Below are 20,218 nucleotides of genomic sequence, written 5' to 3'. Positions count from 1 at the left end.
CCTACCCCAAAGCCCCTAGCCCAGCTCAGCCCAGCCCCAGCCCCCAAACCCCAACCCCCAGCCCAGCCCCACAAGTGGCCCCCTCCAAGGCCTATGCAATCTCCCAGCAGGCAAACCTAATGGAGGGCCAGGAAGGGATGGTTCAGGGGCTCAGAGGGTGTCCTGTTGTCAAGGCGGCACCCTGCGTTTCACAGCCTGGTGATGCAGGTCAGACCCTGCATATAGATGCATCCCAGCAGGTCAGGCCTTGTCAAAGGCTTCACTCAGCAGCTGCTAATTGGTGGCCACCTCCACAGCCTCCCCTGCCCTCAGCCCTGCAGCTGCTCCGGCTCTGCCCGCTGCACCACTGCCTCTTTGCCCCCTCACTTACTCCCCCACTGTGTGGGTCAGGGGCCTGCAGGGTCCCAGGGCAGGCTGGTCTTCTCTGGCCCTGCATCACCTGCCCGCTCTGGGCTCATGTGTTCTGGGCAGCCTGGCTGAGCTGGACAGGAGGGAGGGAACCACCTGTGGGTCCCCAGACCTGCTCCTCTGCTGGGACGCAGGCAAGGAGGCTGCTCCGCTCCCTTCTCTCTGTGACCAGAAACATCCAGCTCAGAGAGACTGTCAGATCTCGAGACCTCAAAGGGGTCTGGGCCTGAGTGGGTGGAGGGTGGAGGGCACAGGACCACAGAGGAACATTCCCATCCTGGGTGCCAGGGTAGCCAGGGTGCCTGGTGCTCCGGGCAGGTATGAAGGCCACACAAGCCAGGGCAGGCCTTGGAAGTTCCTCCCCATTGGAAATGGGGCTTCTTCCTGGGGCAGCCCTGGTCCCTTCCCTACAAGGAGGCAGGTTGAAAGCCCCTCTCCCCAGGCCCAGCCTATTTCTGGCTCAAAGACCCCTTGAACTCGTCCCCAGGGCCACCCCACCATCCCCGTGCCTGATGCCCTTGAAGTGAGGGTCTCCCAAGCGCCAAATGGTTTGTTACTTGGATTTTCATGCCCAGCTGCCTCTTGGCGCCTGCCTCCCTCCCTCCTCCCCTCCCGCCTCCCGCCCTCCTCCTGCCTCTGAGCACCACCTGTCTCTCCAGCCTGCCTCAGCAACCCCTGCTTGCCTGTTGCCAGGGAAACCGCCTCCTTGGCAACCAGCCGGCATCCATATGACATGTACACTCAGGAAGGAAAGGCTTCTGCTCTTGCTTAGGCTGTTGGTGGGCTCTGCTGTGAAGCCCAACAGGTTCTGAGGGAGGGTCTGTCTGGTCTGTGATCCCAGAGAGGGAGGTGGGCAGGCATCATGCCTCACTTGACCATTCAACAGCAGCTTATAAAGCACCTACTACTTGCCTGCCTATGTGCGGGGCCCTCTGCACACAGTATCTCATTTAATCATGCATTGAACCTGCAAAATAGATGTGATTATTCCCATTTTATAGACGTGGAAACCGAGGCATGGAGAGGTTAAGGGGTTGCCTTTGGCTGGCAGAAGTCAGAGCTGAGATTTGAACTTACCCTTGTCTGATTTTAAAGCCCTGGTTCTTCTTTTTTGAGACAAAGTCTCGCTGTCGCCAGGCTGGAGTGCAGTGGTGTGATCTTGGCTCATTGCAACCTCTGCCTCCCAGGTTGAAGTGATTCCCCTGCCTCAGCCTCCTGAGTAGCTGGGACTACAGGCACGCACCACCACGCTCAGCTAAGTTTTGTATTTTTAGTAGAGACGGGGTTTAACCATGTTGGCCAGTATGGTCTCAATCTCCTGACCTCGTGATCTGCCCGCCTTGGCCTCTCAAAGTGCTGAGATTACAGGGGTGAGCCCCCGTGCCCTGCCAAAAGTCCTGGTTCTTTCTACCACCTTGAGGTCTCTGGTCAGGCCTCTCTTAGCTGGGCCAAGAGTGAGTGGGTCCTAGGACACCTGAGTGACGGGGAAGCCCCTCACGATAGCTTGTTGGGTGCTGCTCCCTTTGTAACAAGCACAGCTGTGGGATCAGGAACCCAGAGACAAACTCGGCATGGTCCCTGCCCTCAAGGAGCTCCCAGTCTGGTGAGATGCTGGTGGGAGCAGGATTCTGACATGATCCAGTACAGGAGCCATGAGGCCCAGGGCAGGGCCTCCAGCCGCAGCTGAGCTCGACACTCACTCGGGCTTCCTGGGAGGAGGCTTGGGCTGTGGAGAGCCTATGGTCAGAGAGTGGATGGCGGGAGCTTGAGATCTCCAGGGAGGCGCATATGGGTGATGGCTACATCCCAGGTGGCCCAGGAGGGGTGGCTGAGGGGAATGAAAGGAAAGTGACAGGCAAGGGGTCTGAGGGGTGTGCTGAGAACCAGGGCTGGACTCTGGAGTGCCCCAGCAGGGCACCGGCCCAATGGCCAGGGAGTGTGACCCCAGTGGGTGCCTGGTTATCCTTGAGTACAGGCTGGGGTGGGGAGAGCTAGAGGGTGCGGGTGGGTGGGAGGGGCGTGAAGACAGAGGTCAGGGAGGCATCCTATTGGAGCAGTAGCCACAGGTGTCATTGCAGGGGACTGCTGGCTGCCAGGCCCTTGAGAGCCTAGGGACAGGCAGGGACAGCAGGAGGAGACCTGGCCCTTCCTCTGGCCAGCCAGGTGGAAGCCTGGATAAAACCTGCCAGGTGGAGCACAAGGCTTTACTGGAGTCCTAAAGTGGGCTTAGGGAAGTGGCAGAGAACAAAGAGGGGTCAGCCCTGTACAGGCAGGGAAGGGGTGAGGTGACTCTGGGAAAGGCGGTGGCAGGTACAAAGGTGTGGCAGGGCTCCGCCCTCCCCGGGCTCCCATGGCGGAGTGTATAACAGGCAGGGAGGCCAGCTGCTGGGGCTGGGGACTGCCCTTCTGCACACCTGCCCCTGATCTTGGCACCCTTTCTCTTGCAGGCTCTGCAGCGCCGCGAGACCGAGGTCTATGCCTGCATCGAGAGTGAGAATGGCAGCCCACCCACTGCCACGCACAGCCCGCTCTCCAAGGTACACAGGCGCGGGACCCCAAGCCCAGCTTCTCACTGCATCTGACCCTCCCATCATGGGTGAAGTGGGGGGCAAATGGGACATGGAAATGAGCCACCTGCTGTGGAATCCCAGCCCTCTCCTGGTGGCAGCTGGCCTGCTGGTTAGGACTGGAGGGTTTGAGTTCCTGCCCCATCCCTTAGCCACTGTGCAGCCCTGGGTGAGGCAACTAACTTCTCTGTGTCTGAATCTCCCTGTGTGCAGACTGAGCCACCTAACCGTACCCACGTAGGAGATTTTCTGTGAGGGTAGAAGGTTGTGCTGAGGGAGCTGCCTGGGACCTGCTGTGCCCACGCACTGTGAGCCAGTGTAACTACCACGGGCATGGTGTCCACACTGGCCAAGCACAGGGAGTGTTAGGCCTCCAGCTGCCCCCAGGCCAGTGTTGGCTCAAGTCTGGAGCTAGAGTGTGAGCTGTTAGAAGCTGGGCTGCGGGTCAGGGCTCTGCGATGGTCATGATAGTGCCTCAGGCGTATTACGCCACCATACCTTCTCTCTTAAACCTGTTTGCTCATCTGTAAAGTGGGTGAGCAATGCTTTCCTGCAATACCAACTGCTCCTGAGTTCAGATGTGTTCCAAGTTGAGTGACATCTGCGGCAGAGTTTTCAGCACTGTGAAGTGTGAGGTGTCATTCAGCCAGAACAGCAGCTCATGGGCATCTTGGAGCACCCGTCAGGGAGGGCAGGCAGCTGGCACTTGGGCTTCTGGCCCAGGCCGGCACTATTTGTTAAATTGCCTATTCTTGTAGCCCTTTCTATACTCAGCCCTCAACTAGACCCCGAGTGAAAGCAGGGTTTCTCCCGGCCTGGGACCCCCGGGGATGTCTGGGCCATCGCAGGCAGTGCCCACCCTGTGCCAGGCCCTGGGGTGCTGGTCAGGAGAACTAGGCATGTCCCTGGCCTCTGGGAGCCACAGTCTGTAGGAACAGGTCACTGACCCCATGGACACACAGCGGTATTTGTCGCCCTGTTGTGAGGGGTGGTCTTCTGGGAGGGACCAGCCAGGGCGGGGAGGGGGGAGGGGGTCCTGGGACCCTACCATGAGCCGGTAACCAGATGAATAGGCAGTCGGAACAGGTGAGTCTATGGGAGGAGTCGCTTCCCAGACAGAGGGCAGAAGGCTGAGAGCAGAGCTGTGGGGGAAGCTCTGAGGCTGGAAGGGGAGGCCCATGTGGCTGGAGGGCAGAGAGCAGGAGTGGGGGCAGCGTGGTGCGGGAAGAGGCTGGGAGGTGGTTTTGGAGACAGAGGGCAGGCCCTCCATCCAGGCTACACAGGAAGTGATCTGTCGCCCTCTGGCTAAAACTAAATGAGTTCAAGTTCATTCTTTTCCACCTAACGGTCATTTTCTTTCTCTCCCTCCCTCCCTTTCTTCTTTTCTATCCAGGAGAAACTGCATAGATTCCAAGATGACGATGAACTTAACCTGGTCTATGAAAACCTCTAGAATGGGCTCCACGGCCTGCAGAGCTTGCCCTGGGTCAGAGGACCGGGCAGCCCCTGCCACCAAAGGACTTGACCTGAACTGGGAGAAAGGCCCCCAGAGACACCCCATCATCTCACCCTCACATTCAAGGCCCTTTCTGCCTTGGCTGGCCCCGCTCCCCCTATTCTGTGACTCGGCCACCAAGGGTTTCACATCTTGGGGCCTTTGCCCAGGCTGTTCCTTCTGCCAAGCAGTCCCTTCCTCCCTTGGCCCAACCAGCAGTGCTCCTCAGTCTTCAAGGGGTCTCCTGGGTGCCACCCTTGCCCGGAGCCCTGCTTGCCACCTCTCGCTGACAGAGCAGCGTGCTCTCTTGGCACCAGCCTGCACTTCGGCCAGCAGGGCAGCCTGTGAGCTGAGGGAGGACCCGGCAAGGGCTTCTTAGCAGTGCTGTGTGGGGAGCCGAGGTGTGGAGGGGCTGGGGAGTGGCTGCGCAAACCCCCACTTGCCCAGCTGGGCCAGAGGCATGAGGCAGCCACCCAGGGCTGGCGTGGGAGGTCCGCGGGACAGACAGGGACGATGGACCCCTGCAGAGGCCAGACTGGTATCAGGGACAAATCTAGAGGTCTAGAACACAGCAGGCTGGGGACCTGGAGCAGAGAGGGCATGGGTACAAGCTGGTGAGGAAGCAGATTCTGGCGTGTTTGGGGTGAGGGCAGAGGGACCGATGAGGGGAGGAGGGCACTGGCTAAACAGGAGCTGAAGGCCGGGCGCGGCGGCCCACGCCTGTGATCCCAGCGCTTTGGGAGGCCGAGGCGGGCAGATCACGAGGTCAAGATATCAAGACCATCCTGGCCAACATGGTGAAACCCCATCTTTACTAAAAATACAAAAATTTGCTAGGCGAGACGGTGTGCGCCTGTAGTCCCAGCTACTCAGGAGGCTGAGGCAGAATTGCTTAAACTGGGAGGCAGAGATTATAGCTAGCTGAGATCACACCACTGTACTCCATCCTGGCGACAGAGCGAGACTTCGTCTAAAAAAAAAAAGGGAGCTGAATGGATAGCCTGAAGCTCCCCCTCCCCTAAGGGTCCCCACTCCCATTCATTGGCCTGTGTCATTTCCTTGGTCACCTTCAGGCCTTCCCCACGGCCGGGCCTCAGCCATCCCTCCTTCCACCCAAGGTGCAGTGCCCCAAAGCCCCTTCTGTCTGGCCTGGCCTGTGCCCACCACCTGTGGTGTCACCCAGCCCTCCTGCTCTGTCTTTACCTGCTGTAAGCCCAGCCCTGGTCCCCTGTGGATTGAGGTCCCAAGTGGTCCAGCTGTAGGGTTTGGTGCTGGGACCCTCATGGGCAGCTGAAGGATCCCTCTGAGGCAGAATCTCAGGCCCCATGGGGACAGTGACTCCCCAGTGCCTGGCCCTGAGCCAAGTCTGCTGTTCTGAGTGCCCACGTCACCTCATTTCCAACTCACAGCAGCCCTGCACTGCGGCCAGAAACCCATCCCCAGGCAGGCAGCAGCTGGGTCGAGGCGTTCCTGGGCTGTCAGGCTCTGCCTCCTCTCTCCCCTCCCGCATCCCCCCCTGAATTCTCCCACCTTTGCTCATTTGTGAAATGGGCCAGTCAATCCTCCCACCCCACCTTGTGGGCTGCCCCAACCCCAAATGTGCCCAGGGAGGGTGGGGAGCCCAAGGCACAGGCCCTGCCCCTGCCCCCAAGCAGCATGGGGTCACCAGCTGGCAGAAGCACCTTCGGTTCTGCAGGTCAAGGCCCTCCCTGCAGGGATGGGAAGGCTGGTGGTAGACGCTGGGCACTGACTGACCTCCAGAAGTCCCCGATCCCACAGGACAGCCAGTGGCCTCCCAGCTTGTTTGGGGCACCTGCCTGAGACCACACATGGTGAAGAGGGCTTTAGCAGGCTAGCAGGACCAAGTGGCAAGGCCCCTGCTCCCAGACGCTGGATTTGAATGAACTCGGGGCCTGTGTGAGGCGAAGCTGGTAGGTGTGCGCGGCGGCCTCCCAGGCTCCTGGCTCCACCAGCCTGAGGTGGGGGTGAGGGTCAGGGCAATGGGGGTCAATGCTACTCAGGGTGCAGTGAGCTGCCCCAGGAAATCCGGAGCCAGCAAGACAAGGAGAGGGCCCCCGCGCTGGGCCTGCCTCCCCCACCTCCTGGGCCTCTCTAATCTCAGCTCCCAGACCCTGGACCCTCCAGCTGGGACTCAGCGTTTTCCAGTGTGTTTCAGGGCTAGAGAGGGGAGCCTGGAGGGAGCTTTACCACTGTGCCCTGGCCCAGGCGTCACCAACACAGCCTCCTGCAGCTGCCCTGCCCCCAACAGACCCCGATGAAACCCACACATGGCCTTGGACTCCCCTGCTCCACACCTTGCATGGGTTTTGCCTCACTTGGAATAAAATTCCAACTCTTCCCTGTGGCCTAGGAGGTTCTTGGGGGCTGAGCATCACCCCTCTGGTAGATGTAGACATTGCCAGCATGGTGGTCAGCTGTGCTTGGTTCAGGGCAGGGCTGGGAGGCGGTGGGTGCTGAGGTCTTCAGTGAGCAAGCAGAGAGGCTGGGAGAAAGAGGAGGAGGAGGAGGAGGAAGAGGAGGAGGAGGAGGAAGAGGAGGAGGAAGAGGAGGAGGAGGAGGGGGTAGCATGGAAGGACAGGACCCTAAAGGGCTTTGACCCAAGGGAGAGTGGGGCAAGAAAGTTCCAAGACCAGGCCGGGCATGGTGGCTCAAGCCTGTAATCCCAGCACTTTGGGAGGCCGAGGCGGGTGGATCACGAGGTCAAGAGATCGAGACCATCCTGGTCAACACGGTGAAACCCCGTCTCCACTAAAACTACAAAAAATTAGCTGGGCATGGTGGCGCATGCCTGTAATCCCAGCTACTCGGGAGGCTGAGGCAGGAGAATTGCCTGAACCCAGGAGACGGAGGTTGCGGTGAGCCGAGATCGCGCCATTGCACTCCAGCCTGGGTAACAAGAGTGAAACTCCGTCTCGAAAAAAAAAAAAAAAAAAAAAGAAAAAAGAAAGTTCCAAGACCTCTGTGGGCGGCAAAGAGGACTGAACACCTGTTCTGAGCCCCCAGGAATGACAGCCTGCAGAGGTGAGCTGGCTCAGGGCAAGGGGTGGCAGTGAACTTCGGGGTGGGAGGCGCAGGGGGGAGTGGGTGGGGGGAGGAAGAAGAACAGAAAGGGGATGGAGAGGGCAGGAATGTGAGCTGCTGGGGTGCAGGCTTGCTTTCCACTTGGAATGGGTAGAGGAGAGAAGAGAAGAAAATGGCTTTTGAGAGCATCACAGGCTCCACCCCCAACAGCCTTGTGACCTTGGCAAGTCCCTGGCCACCTAAGCCTCAGTTTGCAGTGACAGTCAAGACAGCTCAGGCCAGACATGGTAGCTCCTGCCTGTGATCCCAGCACTTTGGGAGGCTGAGGGGGGTGTATCACTTAAGGCCAGGAGTTCGAGACCAGCCTAGTCAACATGGCGAAACCCCAGCTCTACTAAAAATACAATTTGCCTGGTGTGATGGTGGGCACCTGTAGTCCCAGCTACTCAGGAGGCTAAGGCAGGAGAATCGCTTGAACCCGGGAGGCAGAGGTTGCAGTGAGCCGAGATGGCTCCACTGCATGCCGGCCTGGGCAACAGAGCGTGACTCTGTCCAAAAAAAAAAAAAAAAAAAAACTGCTCAGTGTCTCTCAGAAAGGACAAATTGGGACTCCCTGGCTCCCTGGCTCAGGCAGAGGCTCAGTGGGTGTGCATTTCCTTCAAGATTCGTCCTTCAGAAGAAACAGGCTGCTGGGGCAGTGCAGAGGGTGTAAGTGACGAGCAGGCCTCCCTGGGAGCTGGGTCCCGGGCTCTGCAGCCATGCCTGTAAGGACTGCCTGCGGGGTAGCACGATCAGGGGGACAGGCCAGGGCTGCCCAGAGCTGGGGGTGGGGGCAAGGCGAGCAGAGAGGTGAACGGAGGAGGATGCTGGCTCAGCAGGAGCTGAATGAATGGGCCTGGAGAAGAGCTGAGAGGGGGGTGGGGATGGCTTGAGCGGAGTAGCTGAGGCCCAGGTAAAGGGGAGCCAAGGGCCTTCCAGGAAGGACGGATGTGAGCAGTCCTGAGCGGGATGGGCTTAGGGCGGGGAAGGGAAGCCCCAGGCAGCCCCTGCAGGCTCCGGCCCAGGTCTCTGAGTCTCAGCCGATGCCTCCCTCTGCCCACTGCCCCCTGTCCTGGTGGGATTTCCCACCATCTCCCCACCCAGCCTGCCCTACCCTCCTAGGTCTTCCCAACCTTGGCCTCCACAGACACATCTCAGCCACGTCTGGCACCCCCAGGCTTCCCTGCCTGCCTTCCCTGCCTGCCTCTAGGAAATTGACCCCGTCAGTGGGTTTCAGCCTTGTCAAACCCTCTCTGCTTGGCTCCTGCTCTGTCAGCACTTGCTTGAGAAAATCATCCTGGGAAACCAGCCTCTGGGAGCAGGGGCCTTGCCCCTCAGTTCTGCAAGCCTGCCAAAGCCCTCCCTGCCTTATGTGCTCGCAGGCGGGGGCCCAGAACCAAGCTAGGAGGCCACTGGCTGCCGTCTGGGGCCACCCTAGCAGGGGGCCCAGGGACTTCTTTTGGAGGTCAGCCTGTGGCCAGCGTCTACCACCAGCCCAGAAACTGAAGTGGGTGCAGGAAGCGGTGTTCCCTCCTCAGCAAACATTTCCAGAGGATTCTGGCAGCAGAGTTTCCATGGGAACATGTGCTGGTTCTCCGCTGAACCCAGTGGGGCTGGGGTTCCCTTCACAGCCAATATTGTGGACCTGAGCCTGGTGGCCTTGGCCAGGGTGGGCAGTGCTCTCTGGCCACCCACTCTCACAAACCTGAGCTCAAGTTATAGGCAAAACCTGCTTTTCCTTTTTCTTTTTTTTAAAAGCACATTCTAATTTAAAGGCCACATTCCATTCTAAAGACGCCTCTGGGATTTCAGAGATGGATTTTTGTGTAGTTCAATAGTTTTCTTGGCAGACAGCTTATGCAGGAGGGGTGGCTCAGTCCAGCCAGGATGAGTGGCATCACTCCGTTCCCTGAAACGCCAGGGGATGTCATTTGCCCACCTGAGGGGCTTCCCCAGTCTTAAGCACTAGGCTGTGGTCAGAATGATGGCCTCAGCCTTGACCGAGCACAGGTCAAGCCAGACTCTCTGCACTTGCTGTTAGCGTGTGTGTTGTGTGTGTCTGGAGGTGACATATGTGGGTGACGCAGGCATATGTTGCAGTAAAACATTAAAACTACAGCAAAGTGGAATTCCCCCGATGCACCTGCCACCTCCCAGCCTCCCTACCCCTCCCCTCCGCAGCAGTAACCAACCGGGTCATTTGGGAGTGTTCTCTTCGTTGCTGCTTTGATTGCATCTGGGCGCATACCTGTGAACATGGGAGATGGAGCTTCCGCACAGCCAAGATGGACTCATTATGTAGGTGTTGTTTGCACTTGCTTTGTTGATGCAGCCCCACGTGGTGGGATCTGCCGGAGATGGAGACAGCACACAGGAGCTGCCAGACTCCAATTACAGCAAAGGATCCTGCAGGATAGATGGATCCTAATGTAATCAGGCCCTTATTGAAGGCCTTTTCAGTTGTTTATGATTTTTCAACCTCAACACAGAAGCGGCTGGCTGCAGGGGATATCCTTGTACACACACATCTGCAAAACTTTCTCCATGGGAAATGAGAAGGGATTCCTAGGGCCCAGGGCGTGGAAAATTCACTGTTCTAACAGTCACTGCCAAATTGTCAGCCCTGAAGTTGGACTGGTTTATATTCCTAGGACTCTTTATCTAAAATATCTCATTTAATCCTGAAAATAGGTCAGGGATGGTGGGCAGGGGTGATCTCCCCATTTTACCGAAGCAGAAGCTACTGCTCAGAAAAGCTGACTGGCTCCAGGTCACACAGCCCAGGAGGAGCAAGGCTGGACTGCTTTGGCGGGTGTGCAGTCCTGCTATCGCCAAGGCCAGGTGGGGCAGGGGATGGGGGAGGGGATGGGGGAGACAGAAAGAGCCACTGAGAGATGTGGTGCCCCCAGGACTAGGGAAGCCCATAGAAAGACAGATTTCCTTCAGTGATGGTCTGGCAGCCTCACATTCCTCATACCCAGTTTCTCAGAAGTGTGTGTGTGTGTGTGTGTGTGTGTGTGTGTGTGTGTGTGTGTGTGTGAAGTTGGGGGAGTCCTCCTGCCTTCCGGTGGTCTATCTCCTTGGGGAAATGGAGGAAGGTCCTTAGAGACGCAGGGGTTGGGCCTTCCCAGCAGCCCACACCCGCTGCGAGGCCTGGATCCTGGCAGCTGGCATGCTCTGATCCTGTCTACCCTGGAAATTCCCAGGCACAGCATGCCTGGAGGTGTGAGCCACCTCTTAGAAGCTTTATAATCCGGGATAATGCTGCTGTAATTGGCATTGTTTTGCCTTTACAATCCTCTCATTACCTGAAAACGAACTTTGCAAATGGCTGCATCTGGAGTGGGTTTTATTTTTACCACTTTGTGGACCTTGAGGGACCAAGAAGTGGTGGCACTTTCACTGTCTCCCCCTTGCCTGCACCATCCCCATCCCCCAATGAGCTCCCCAGGCCCAAGTGGGCCAGATCCTGGCCTTGGCTCAGGACACAGCCCTATACCTTGCTCCCTGCCATGGTCTGATCCAGGGAGGTCTCTTCTCCCCAGATGCCCCTTCTGTCACCCATTAAGTCCACCCATAAGAGCCTCCCTCCAACCCCTCCTCCTTCCAACCATTCCCAGTCCAAACAAGTCTCACCTGATCTTTCTACAGCACAGATCTGACCACATCATTCCTCCCTCAAAAGCCTGCCACACCTTATGGTTACAGTCAATTCATTCCAACAAGGAGGCCACTATCATTTAATGGGGAAAGAACAGTCTTTTCAATAAGTGGTGCTCGGAGAGCCAAACCTTTACACGACCCCTACCTCACACCCTATACCAAACCTCATGGTGGCTTCCATTGTCCACAGGATTGGGGCTCAACCTATTAGTTTCACATTCAGGGCTCTTTCCACTTCTTCACTCTTTTTTTTTTTTTTTGAGGCCCAGGCTGGAGTGCAATGGCATGATCTCAGCCTACTGCAACCTCCACCTCCTGGGTTCAAGCAATTCTCCTCCCCCAGCCTCCTGAGTAGCTGGGACTACAGGCTGGCACCACTATGCCCAGCTAATTTTTTTGCATTTTTAGTAGAGATGGGGTTTTACCGTATTGGCCAGGCTGGTCTTGAACTCCTGACTTCAAGTAATCTGCCCACCTTGGCCTCCCAAAGTCCTGGGATTACAAGTATGAGCCACCATGCCTGGCCTCTTTTGTTTGTTTGTTTGTTTGTTTGAGACAGGGTTTCTCTCCCATCACCCAGGCTGGAGTGCAATGGCATGATCTCTGCTCACTGCAACCTCTGCCTCCCAGGTTCAAGCAATTTTCCTGCCTCAGCTTCCCAGGTAGCTGGAATTAGGGGTATGTGCCACCATTCCTGGCTAATTTTTTGTATTTTTAGTAGAGACAGGGTTTCACCATGTTGGCCAGGCTGGTTTCAAACACCTGACCTCACGTGATCCAGCTGCCTCAGCCTCCCAAAGTGCTGACAGGCATGAGCCACCGAACCCGGCCATCCCTTCATTCTTTTCACAACATTTGTCCTGCTCCAACTATGTGTCAAGCCCAGTGCTGTGGCTGGAATAAGAAATGGGCAGTCCTGTCTTCAGAGTCTACCAGCTCATTTCTGATCGGCTCCTGCTGGCCCAAAGTCACCCTCAGCTCCATCGATGCTTCTGTCCATAGCTGCTGTTCTCCAAGATGCTGAGCTCCCACCTCTAAGCCTGGGCTCCTACCATTCTCTCTGCCCTGAGGCCCTGCGCCCTATTCTTTGCCTGAGGAATTCCTGCTCAAATGCTACCTCCAGCCAGGTACAGTGGCTCACACCTACAATCCCAGCATTTTGGGAGGCCGAGGCAGGCAGATCACCTGAGATCAGGAGTTCGAGACCAGCCTGGCCAATATGGCAAAACCCCATCTCTACTAAAAATACAAAAATTAGTTTGGTGTGGTGGCACACGCCACAGATATTGGTCACAGAGCAAGATCCATCTTAAAAAAAAAAAAGCTACCTCCACCATGAAGTCTTCCTTAAAGCCCCCTCCTGCCCCCTCCCACACCAAGCAGTTTACTCAATCCTCTTACTGCTTTGACCTCTTCGAACTGAATCAGTTCACACACATCCAACTCCCCCCGGGATTCCCAAGCTTCCCAAGCATAGCAAACACCTCATCTGTCTCTCTTTGTCTTTGCCTGACTCACAGTATCGGTTTAGGAGCTATTTGCTCAAAAAATAAAGGAATCTCTTTCTTTGCTGGTGATTCAACACCTGTTTCTTAGTGAAAAATGGAGAATTTTTTTCTATTTCCAGGAAGTGATCTTTAATTCGTATGTGGCCCATTATACATATGTGAAAATTGAGACAGACATGTTGGTACACCCGCAACATCAGAAGCAAGGCAATGAAAAGCGCAGGTTCTGGAAGGCCAGCAGCCTCCAGGGAAGCTGTGTGCTGAGCTGTTGGAGGCGAGGCCAGGCACAGGGGAAAAGCGGGCATTCCCGCCCCCCAATCCCCTTGGATTCCTGGGTGCCAATATTGTCGAGGGGCTCTTTGAGGACACGTGCCTGCTTCGGAAGTCATGAGCCCTGTTAGGGTGGTTCTGCTAATTGATCCCAGAAGCCCTGTGACTGCCAGGGGATGCCTCAGCGGACTCAGCAACGTCCTGACCAATACCTGTCGCCTCACCAGATGGCCTCCCTCCTGCCTCAGCTGCCTCTAGGCTGGACCACATGTCCCTGACCATTTGGGGCCTGGGACTCCCCCAAGTAGCCAGCAGAACTGAGCCCAGCTGGGGGTGGTGGCAAGGGGGTGTGGAGAGCACTGGGGAAGCCCCTTTCTCTCTCGCTCGCTAGCTGATTGGATGGTTTTCCAAAAAATTGTTTTCAATGTGTGCGTGTGGTTTGTTTTTGAGACATGGTCTCACTCTGTTATCCAGGCTGGAGTACAGTGGTGCGATGACAGCCCGCTGCAGCCTCAACCTCCTGAGCTCAAGCAGTCCTCTGCCTCAGCCTCCCAAGTAGCTGGGACTACAGGTGTGCACCACCATGCCTGGCTCATTCTTTGTATTTTTCATAGAGACAGGATTTTGCCATGTTGCCCAGGCGGGTCTCAAACTCCTGAGCTCAAGCAATCCTCCTACCTTGGCCTCCCAAGTGCTGGCATTACTGGTATAAGCCATTGCTGCTTAGCCAGCATTCAGCATCAATGCCACCCACCTTCCTCCAGCAGCTTCACAATCTCCTGCCCTTTATGGTTGGAGAACCCTGGCATGCCATGTGACGGGGTGGAGCCAGGAGAACTGCTGTCTTTCCTGACCCGCTGGGACAAGTCTGTGCAGCTGAGTCCCAGGGATAAGGATAGGACCCACAGCCAAGTGACCAGTTCCAGAAATATAGATGGTCATTGTGGTGCTCAAGACACCCCTGCCTTCTTCCTGGGTTCAAGCCTGGAGTTCAAGATTGCAGAGAGCTTTAGAACTGCTAATGGGGGCCAGGTGCGGTGGCTCACACCTGTAATCCCAACACTTTGGGAGGCCAAGGTGGGTGGATCACCTGAGGTCAGGAGTTCAAAGATAAGCCTGGCCAATTTGGTGAAACCCTATCTCTACTAAAAATAAAAAAATTAGCCAAACGTGGTGGCATTCACCTATAATCCCAGCTACTCAGGAGGGTGAGGCAGGAGAATTCCTTGAACCCAGGAGACAGAGGTTACAGTGAACCGAGATCTTGGGTACAGGGATTTTTTTTTTTTTTTAATGAGGTAATGGAAATGTTCTGGAATGCAACTGCAGTGATGGTTACACAACCTTGCCAATATGCTAAAAACCATTGAATTGCACACTTTAAAAGGGTAAATTTTATATGTGAATTACATTTCAATAGAACAAAACAAAAATAAAAAAATTGCCCTACTTAAACACCTTCTGTGTCCCTGTTCATTACACTTAGGACAGAGCTCACACACACACTTCGCTGAGACATGGTTCGGCCTCTTCCTCTAGCCAGCCTGCCCTGCCCACCCCCTTTCCCACCCTTCCTCCCTTCCTCCTACAGAAGGGCCCTGCGGGGGCCTCTTTCAAAGTCCAGGCTCTGGCAAATATGAAACTCCCTCTACCTGTCAGACAGTTAAATGCCTATTGAGTTTTTATCTGGCAATAAGTAGGCACTGATCTCATTTCACAGATGAGGAAACTGAGCCTCAGAGAGATGTAACAACCCGCCCAAAGTCAACTAGCTGGCAGATGCTGCAGCTGAGATTCAGGCCCCAGCAGCGGCTTCAGAATCCGTGATCTGAACCACTTTACTTGGTGGCCTTCTGTGGTAGGCTGAAGAATCCCACCCCCACCAAGATGTCTACATCCCAATCCCTGGAACCTGTGAATGTTACCTTATATGGCAAACGCTCTGCAGATGTGGTTAAGGATCTTGAGATGGGGAGATTATCCTGGATCATTACAATCACAAATGCCCTTATAAGAGGGATGAAGAGGGAGATTACAGACCAAAGGCAGAAGGCGATGTGATGATGGAAGCCGAGAAAGAGGCCTGAAGATGCTACGCTTCTGATTTTGAAGATGAAAGAAGAGGCCATAGCCAGGGAATGGAGCCCCAGAAGCAGGAGAGCGCAAGGAAACAGATACTCCTCAATACCTCCGGAGGGAGCGTGGCCCCGTGAACACCCTGGTTTCTGCCTGTTGAAACTGATTCTGCATTTCTGGTCTTGAGAACTGTAAGAGAATAAATGTGTGTTGTGTTGTGGGTTTCTTTTTTTCCTGGCTTCTCCAATAGGGATAACGTGTGTTGTTTTAAGTCACTAGGTTTGTGGTGATTGGTTACAGCAGCCAAAGAAAACGAAGACACTGGCCAGGTGTGGTGGCTCATGCCTGTAATCCCAGCACTTTGGGAGGCTGAGGCAGGTGAATTACCTGAGGTCAGGAGTTCGACACCAGCCTGGCCAACATGGCGAAACCCTGTCTCTACAAAAAATACAAAAATTAGCCTGGTGTGGTGGGCACATCTGTAGTCCCAGCTACTCAGGAGGCTGAGGCAGGAGAATCGCTTGAACCCAGGAGGTGGTGGTTGCAGTTAGCTGAGATCGATCACGCCATTGTACTCCAGCCTGGGCGACAGAGAGAAACTCTGTCTCAAAAAAAAAAAAAAAAAAGAAAGAAAAAAAGAAAAGAAAATGAAGACACTTTGCCTTCTAGAAGAGCCTATTCCGCCTCCCAGACGGGGCCCCTCTTTGAGAGTCTCTCCTGTCCCCCACCCCTGTCAGTGGCCCACCCTGTTTTGTGCTCCTTGGGGATGCTTCCTGTGACCTCTGACCCTGGAGTGTGCCTCCATCATGACCTCCGTGCTCACCCTGACCTTGGGGCTCTTCTCTGGCACCCAGCATTGAACTCAGTAGGCTGGAGTCATCCTCTAGTTGCCCAAGGGCAGGCACCAGCTCTGGGGCAGCGTGGAGGAAAGTGAGGCTTGGAGACAGGCACTGAATGCCCAAGGTCAATCAGCTGGCAAGAGGCAGAGTTGGGGAACGTGTGGCCAAGAGATGGCCAGGGCATCCAATCCAAAGGGCTCGTGAGGAGAGAGGCCACACTGACTGCCCACTGCTTCTAGGTTCCAATCCCAGCACCCATCTGGGCCTGCATAAAATCGGACCATTCCTGATGGGCTCGGCTTTAGGAAAATCTGATAGCAAATTCCAAACCAATAAGAGCAAATAAATGAGGGGTGATTACCGACAATAAGAGAGTATACACTGCGGGATGCCTCCAAATCGCATCTCCTCCAGTACGTTTTAAGTGCTTTATAGGTCATTAACTACTTGACAGAGAGAGCCTGACACTTAAAGCAAAGAATTTGGCGCCTCTGCCAGGGAAAATCAATCAGAAATGAAGCTAGAGCACCAGTGGCGTTCAGATGTAGTGGGTGGGCCGATGGGATTCAATTTACACAGAATTTTAAGACCCTCTCCATTGTGTAAAGTAAGGCACACTGGTATTTGATGCCATTTATAAATCCCAAACTAGAATTTAGAGACACTTAACCTCTCCCCTGCCATTTGTGTGTGTGTGTGGATGTTAATGAAATATTTCAAAGACATAGAAAAGTACAGAGATGAGCTTAAGCATCTAAGTCCCTCTGTCAAATAAAACATTGCAGCTATGATTGAAGCACCCATTTTTTTTTTTTTTTTTTTTTTTTGAGATAGAGACTCACTCTGTTGTCCAGGCTGGAATGCAATGGTGCAATCTTGGCTTTCTGGAATCGCCACCTCCCAGGTTCAAGCAATTCTCCTGCCTCAGCCTCTCGAGTAACTGGGACTACAGGTGCATGCCACCATGCCTGGCTAATTTTTACTAGAGAACGCATACCACCCAGCCCCACCGATTTTTTTTTTTTGTATTTATAATAGAAATGGGGTTCCACCATGTTGGCCAGACTGGTGTTGAACTCCTGAGCTCAGGTAATCCATCTGCCTTGGCCTCCCAAAGTGCTGGGATTACAGACCTGAGTCACCCTGCCTGGCTGAAAGGTGCACCTTTAAAGAGTGGGTGCTTCAGAGGAGCACAGTGTCTCATGCCTGTGGTCCCAGCACTTTGGGAGGCCAAGGAGGGAAGATTACCTGAGGTCATGAGTTCAAGACCAGCCTGGCCAACATGGTGAAACCCCATTTCTATTAAAAATACAAAAAAATCGGTGGGGCATGGTGGCACATGCCTGTAGTCCCAGCTACTTGGGAGGCTGAGGCAGGAGAATCACTTGAACCAGGAGGTGGAGGTTGCAGTGAGCCAAGATAGTGCCACTGCACTCCAGTCTGGGTGACAGAATGAGACTCTGTTTCAGGAAAAAAAAAAAAAGTGAACCTGTTTTTTCTTCTGCTTTTTCAAATTCTTTCTGTCTTCTGGCTCTGCCTTGTCAGGGAGACCTAAGCTGACCACCCACCCCTGCCCAAGACATCACTCCGTCCTCTGAAATCAGAGTGCAATTACTGCCTCTTTAATTAACTTGGCAATTAATCACCAGCTGCTTATGAAACCGCTTCTATTGTCTGTCCATCTTGGGATGTGGGTGGGAGTAAGAACCAGGCCGGAAGAGGGAGGACGGGCGGGCAGGCAGGGCCCTCTTCTGGCACCAGGCTGGGCAGGGTCAGCTGAGAAGGCCTGATGTCCAGAGGGTCAGCTGCCTGCCAACTGTGTTTCAGCAGCTGCCAGGCACCAGGATCTGTGGAAGCCCAAGAGAACAGTGGGCAGCGATGGGGGCATCCACCTTGGGCAGCCTTGGGGCTTCTGCTCTTCCTGTTCTTTTCTAATCAAAATGTTCTTTCCTCATTGAGCCTTGTTGAATTGTGTCCCCCAAAAAGATATGTTGAAGTCCTGACCACCGATACCTGTGAATGTAACCTGATTGGGAACATAGGGTCTTTGCAGATGTCGTCATCTTAAGATGAGGTCATGCCCGATTAGGATGGGACCTAAATCTAATGACCAATGTCCCTGTAAGAATGCCATGTGAAGAGAGATGCAGGGAGAACTCATTCACCACACCATCAAGCCAGCTCCTCCTCTGCGGGTCTCAATCTGGCTGCCTATGGGAGACAGATCTCAGCATTTTTCTAGTTGATTAACCCTTCCCTGCCCAACTCCGGGAGTGGCTCCTACACCTTCCTTTGTCAGAGGAAGCCCTCTCCCCCATCCCATCTCATACACTATCTCTCAGTCAAAAGGATCTACTGGGTGGGGGTCCGAAGAATTCCCTCCCCCCCTCAGAGAACAGCATCCAGCATGTCAGTCTGCTTCATGATCCTCCCCAGGATTTCCGCAGGAAAATGCCCCCCAAACTGTCAGAGTGGGTAATGAAGCTTGGTTTGAGCAGACTGCTTCAAACTTCCCCTGCTATGGGGGCCCATGGAGAGGGGGGTGGATTCCCAGGAAGGGAAAGAGCCCAGCAGGTTGTCAGGAATTTAACATGGAAGCAGAGGCTGTGTCATTCATACTGCCAAGCACAGTGCTGGATATAGCATGTTCAAACATGTTCACTGAAGTAACACTTTTTTTTTTTTTTTGATACAGAGTTTCTGTCTTGTCGCCCAGGCTGGAGTGCCAGTGGGATGATCTCAGCTCACTACAACTTCTGCCTCCCTGGTTCAACTAATTCTCCTGCCCCAGACTCCTGAATAGCTGGGATTACAGATGCCCCCAATCATGCTCAGTTAATTTTTTTTTCTCTTTCTTTTTTTTTAAGACGGAATCTTACTCTGTCACCCAGGCTGGTGCAGTGGCATGATCTTGGCTCACTGCAACCTCCACCTCCTGGGTTCAAGCAATTCTCCTGACTCAGCCTCCTGAATAGCTGGGATTACAGGCATGTACCACCACACCTGGCTAAGTTTTGATTTTTAGTAGAGACGGTGTTTCACCATGTTGGTCAGACTGGTCTTGAACTCCTGACCTTGTGATCCACCCACCTTGGTCTCCCAAAATGCTGGGATTACAGACGTGAGCCACCATGCCCGGCCAATTTTTGTATTTTTTAGTAGAGACAGGGTTTCACCATGTTGGCCAGGCTGGTCTCAAACACCTGACTTCAGGTGATCCACCCACTTTGGCTTCCCAAAGTGCTGGGATTACAGGTGTGAGCCACCATCCCTTGCCGAAATAACACTTTTTTTTTTTTGTCACCCAGGCTGGAGTGCAAAAGGTGCAATCATAACACTGCAGCCTCCAACTCCTGGGCTCAAGTGATCCTCCCACCTCAGCCTCCCAAGTAGCTGGGACTACAGGTACATGCCACCACGCCCAGAAAACTTTTACTTTTTATTTTTTGGTAGAGACGGGGTTTCGTCATGTTGCCCAGGCTGGTCTCCAACTCCTGGACACAAGCGCTCCTCCCACCTTGGCCTCCCAAAGTGCAGGGATTACAGGCGTGAGCCACAGGGCCTGGCAGTAATAACCTATCTTCTAGCCTATCTTCTGCTCTAACACAATGCTCTTGATGGACGGGAAACTGAGCTCTGACACTGCACAGAGCATCGCTGTGTAGAGATCTGAGATCCAGTGATGCAAGCATGTCCCAGCATCAGCTCAATCATTCATTCCCAGGTGACCGAATTTCTCTGCACCTCGGTTTCCTCATCCTTGGGAGAGAAGAGTAATATCACCTCCTAGGGATGTTGCCAACATAAAAGATAGCTCTAAACACCTGGATGCATATTTTCCACTAATTGATTCCGCTAACGCGTTTCGAGCACGTACTGTGTGCCAGGCCCTGGGGAGACAGTGGTGAGCAGCACGAACCCCATGTTCCCATCTTCAGGTGCTGTTTGGTAGAGAAGGACAAGGAAATGCAGTTATCACTTGGTTGGTGTTATAATAGGGAGAACAGAAACAGAGAGGAAAAGGCCGCTTCAGGAAGGTCCGAAAGAGCAGCGGCCGCCACCGTAGGGAAAAGGTAAAGAATGAAATCCACAAACCCCCACCCTCAAGGCCAGAGTGCCTTCTTCGTCTCAGCCAATCAGACGTCAGCATTGCCGGCCGACCGACCAATCAGGAGCTGGAACAGGAGCCCCCAGTCTCAGGCCCGGTTTCCAGAAGGAGGGAGGCCGGAACAGGAGCGCCCCGCCCCGCCCCGACCACGCCCTGCCCGCCCCAGACCACGCCCCTCTCGCCTCGGCCCCGCCCCTGACCAC

At 54.6% G+C, this 20,218-nt stretch overlaps 1 protein-coding gene across 2 annotated transcripts in view; it reads left to right on the top strand.

Annotated features, from left to right (window-relative positions):
- Positions 1-4,628, top strand: part of NFAM1 (NFAT activating protein with ITAM motif 1) — a 44,266-nt gene extending 39,638 nt beyond the window's left edge. For both annotated transcript variants that reach the window (XM_032270159.1, XM_032270160.1), the window contains exons 5-6: positions 2,856-2,945; positions 4,369-4,628. In XM_032270159.1, the coding sequence (XP_032126050.1) occupies positions 2,856-2,945; positions 4,369-4,428 (150 nt within the window). In that variant the 3' untranslated portion in view covers positions 4,429-4,628. The remainder of the gene's footprint in view (positions 1-2,855; positions 2,946-4,368) is intronic.
- Positions 4,629-20,218: the final 15,590 nt, after the last annotated feature.

Source organism: Sapajus apella, unplaced genomic scaffold (genome assembly GCF_009761245.1).
Source record: "Sapajus apella isolate SASKATOON/1434 unplaced genomic scaffold, GSC_monkey_1.0 scaffold205, whole genome shotgun sequence".
NCBI lineage: Eukaryota > Metazoa > Chordata > Mammalia > Primates > Cebidae > Sapajus > Sapajus apella.
The sequence above is the reverse complement of the archived record's forward strand: the minus strand, read 5'-3'. Positions and strand labels throughout refer to the sequence as shown.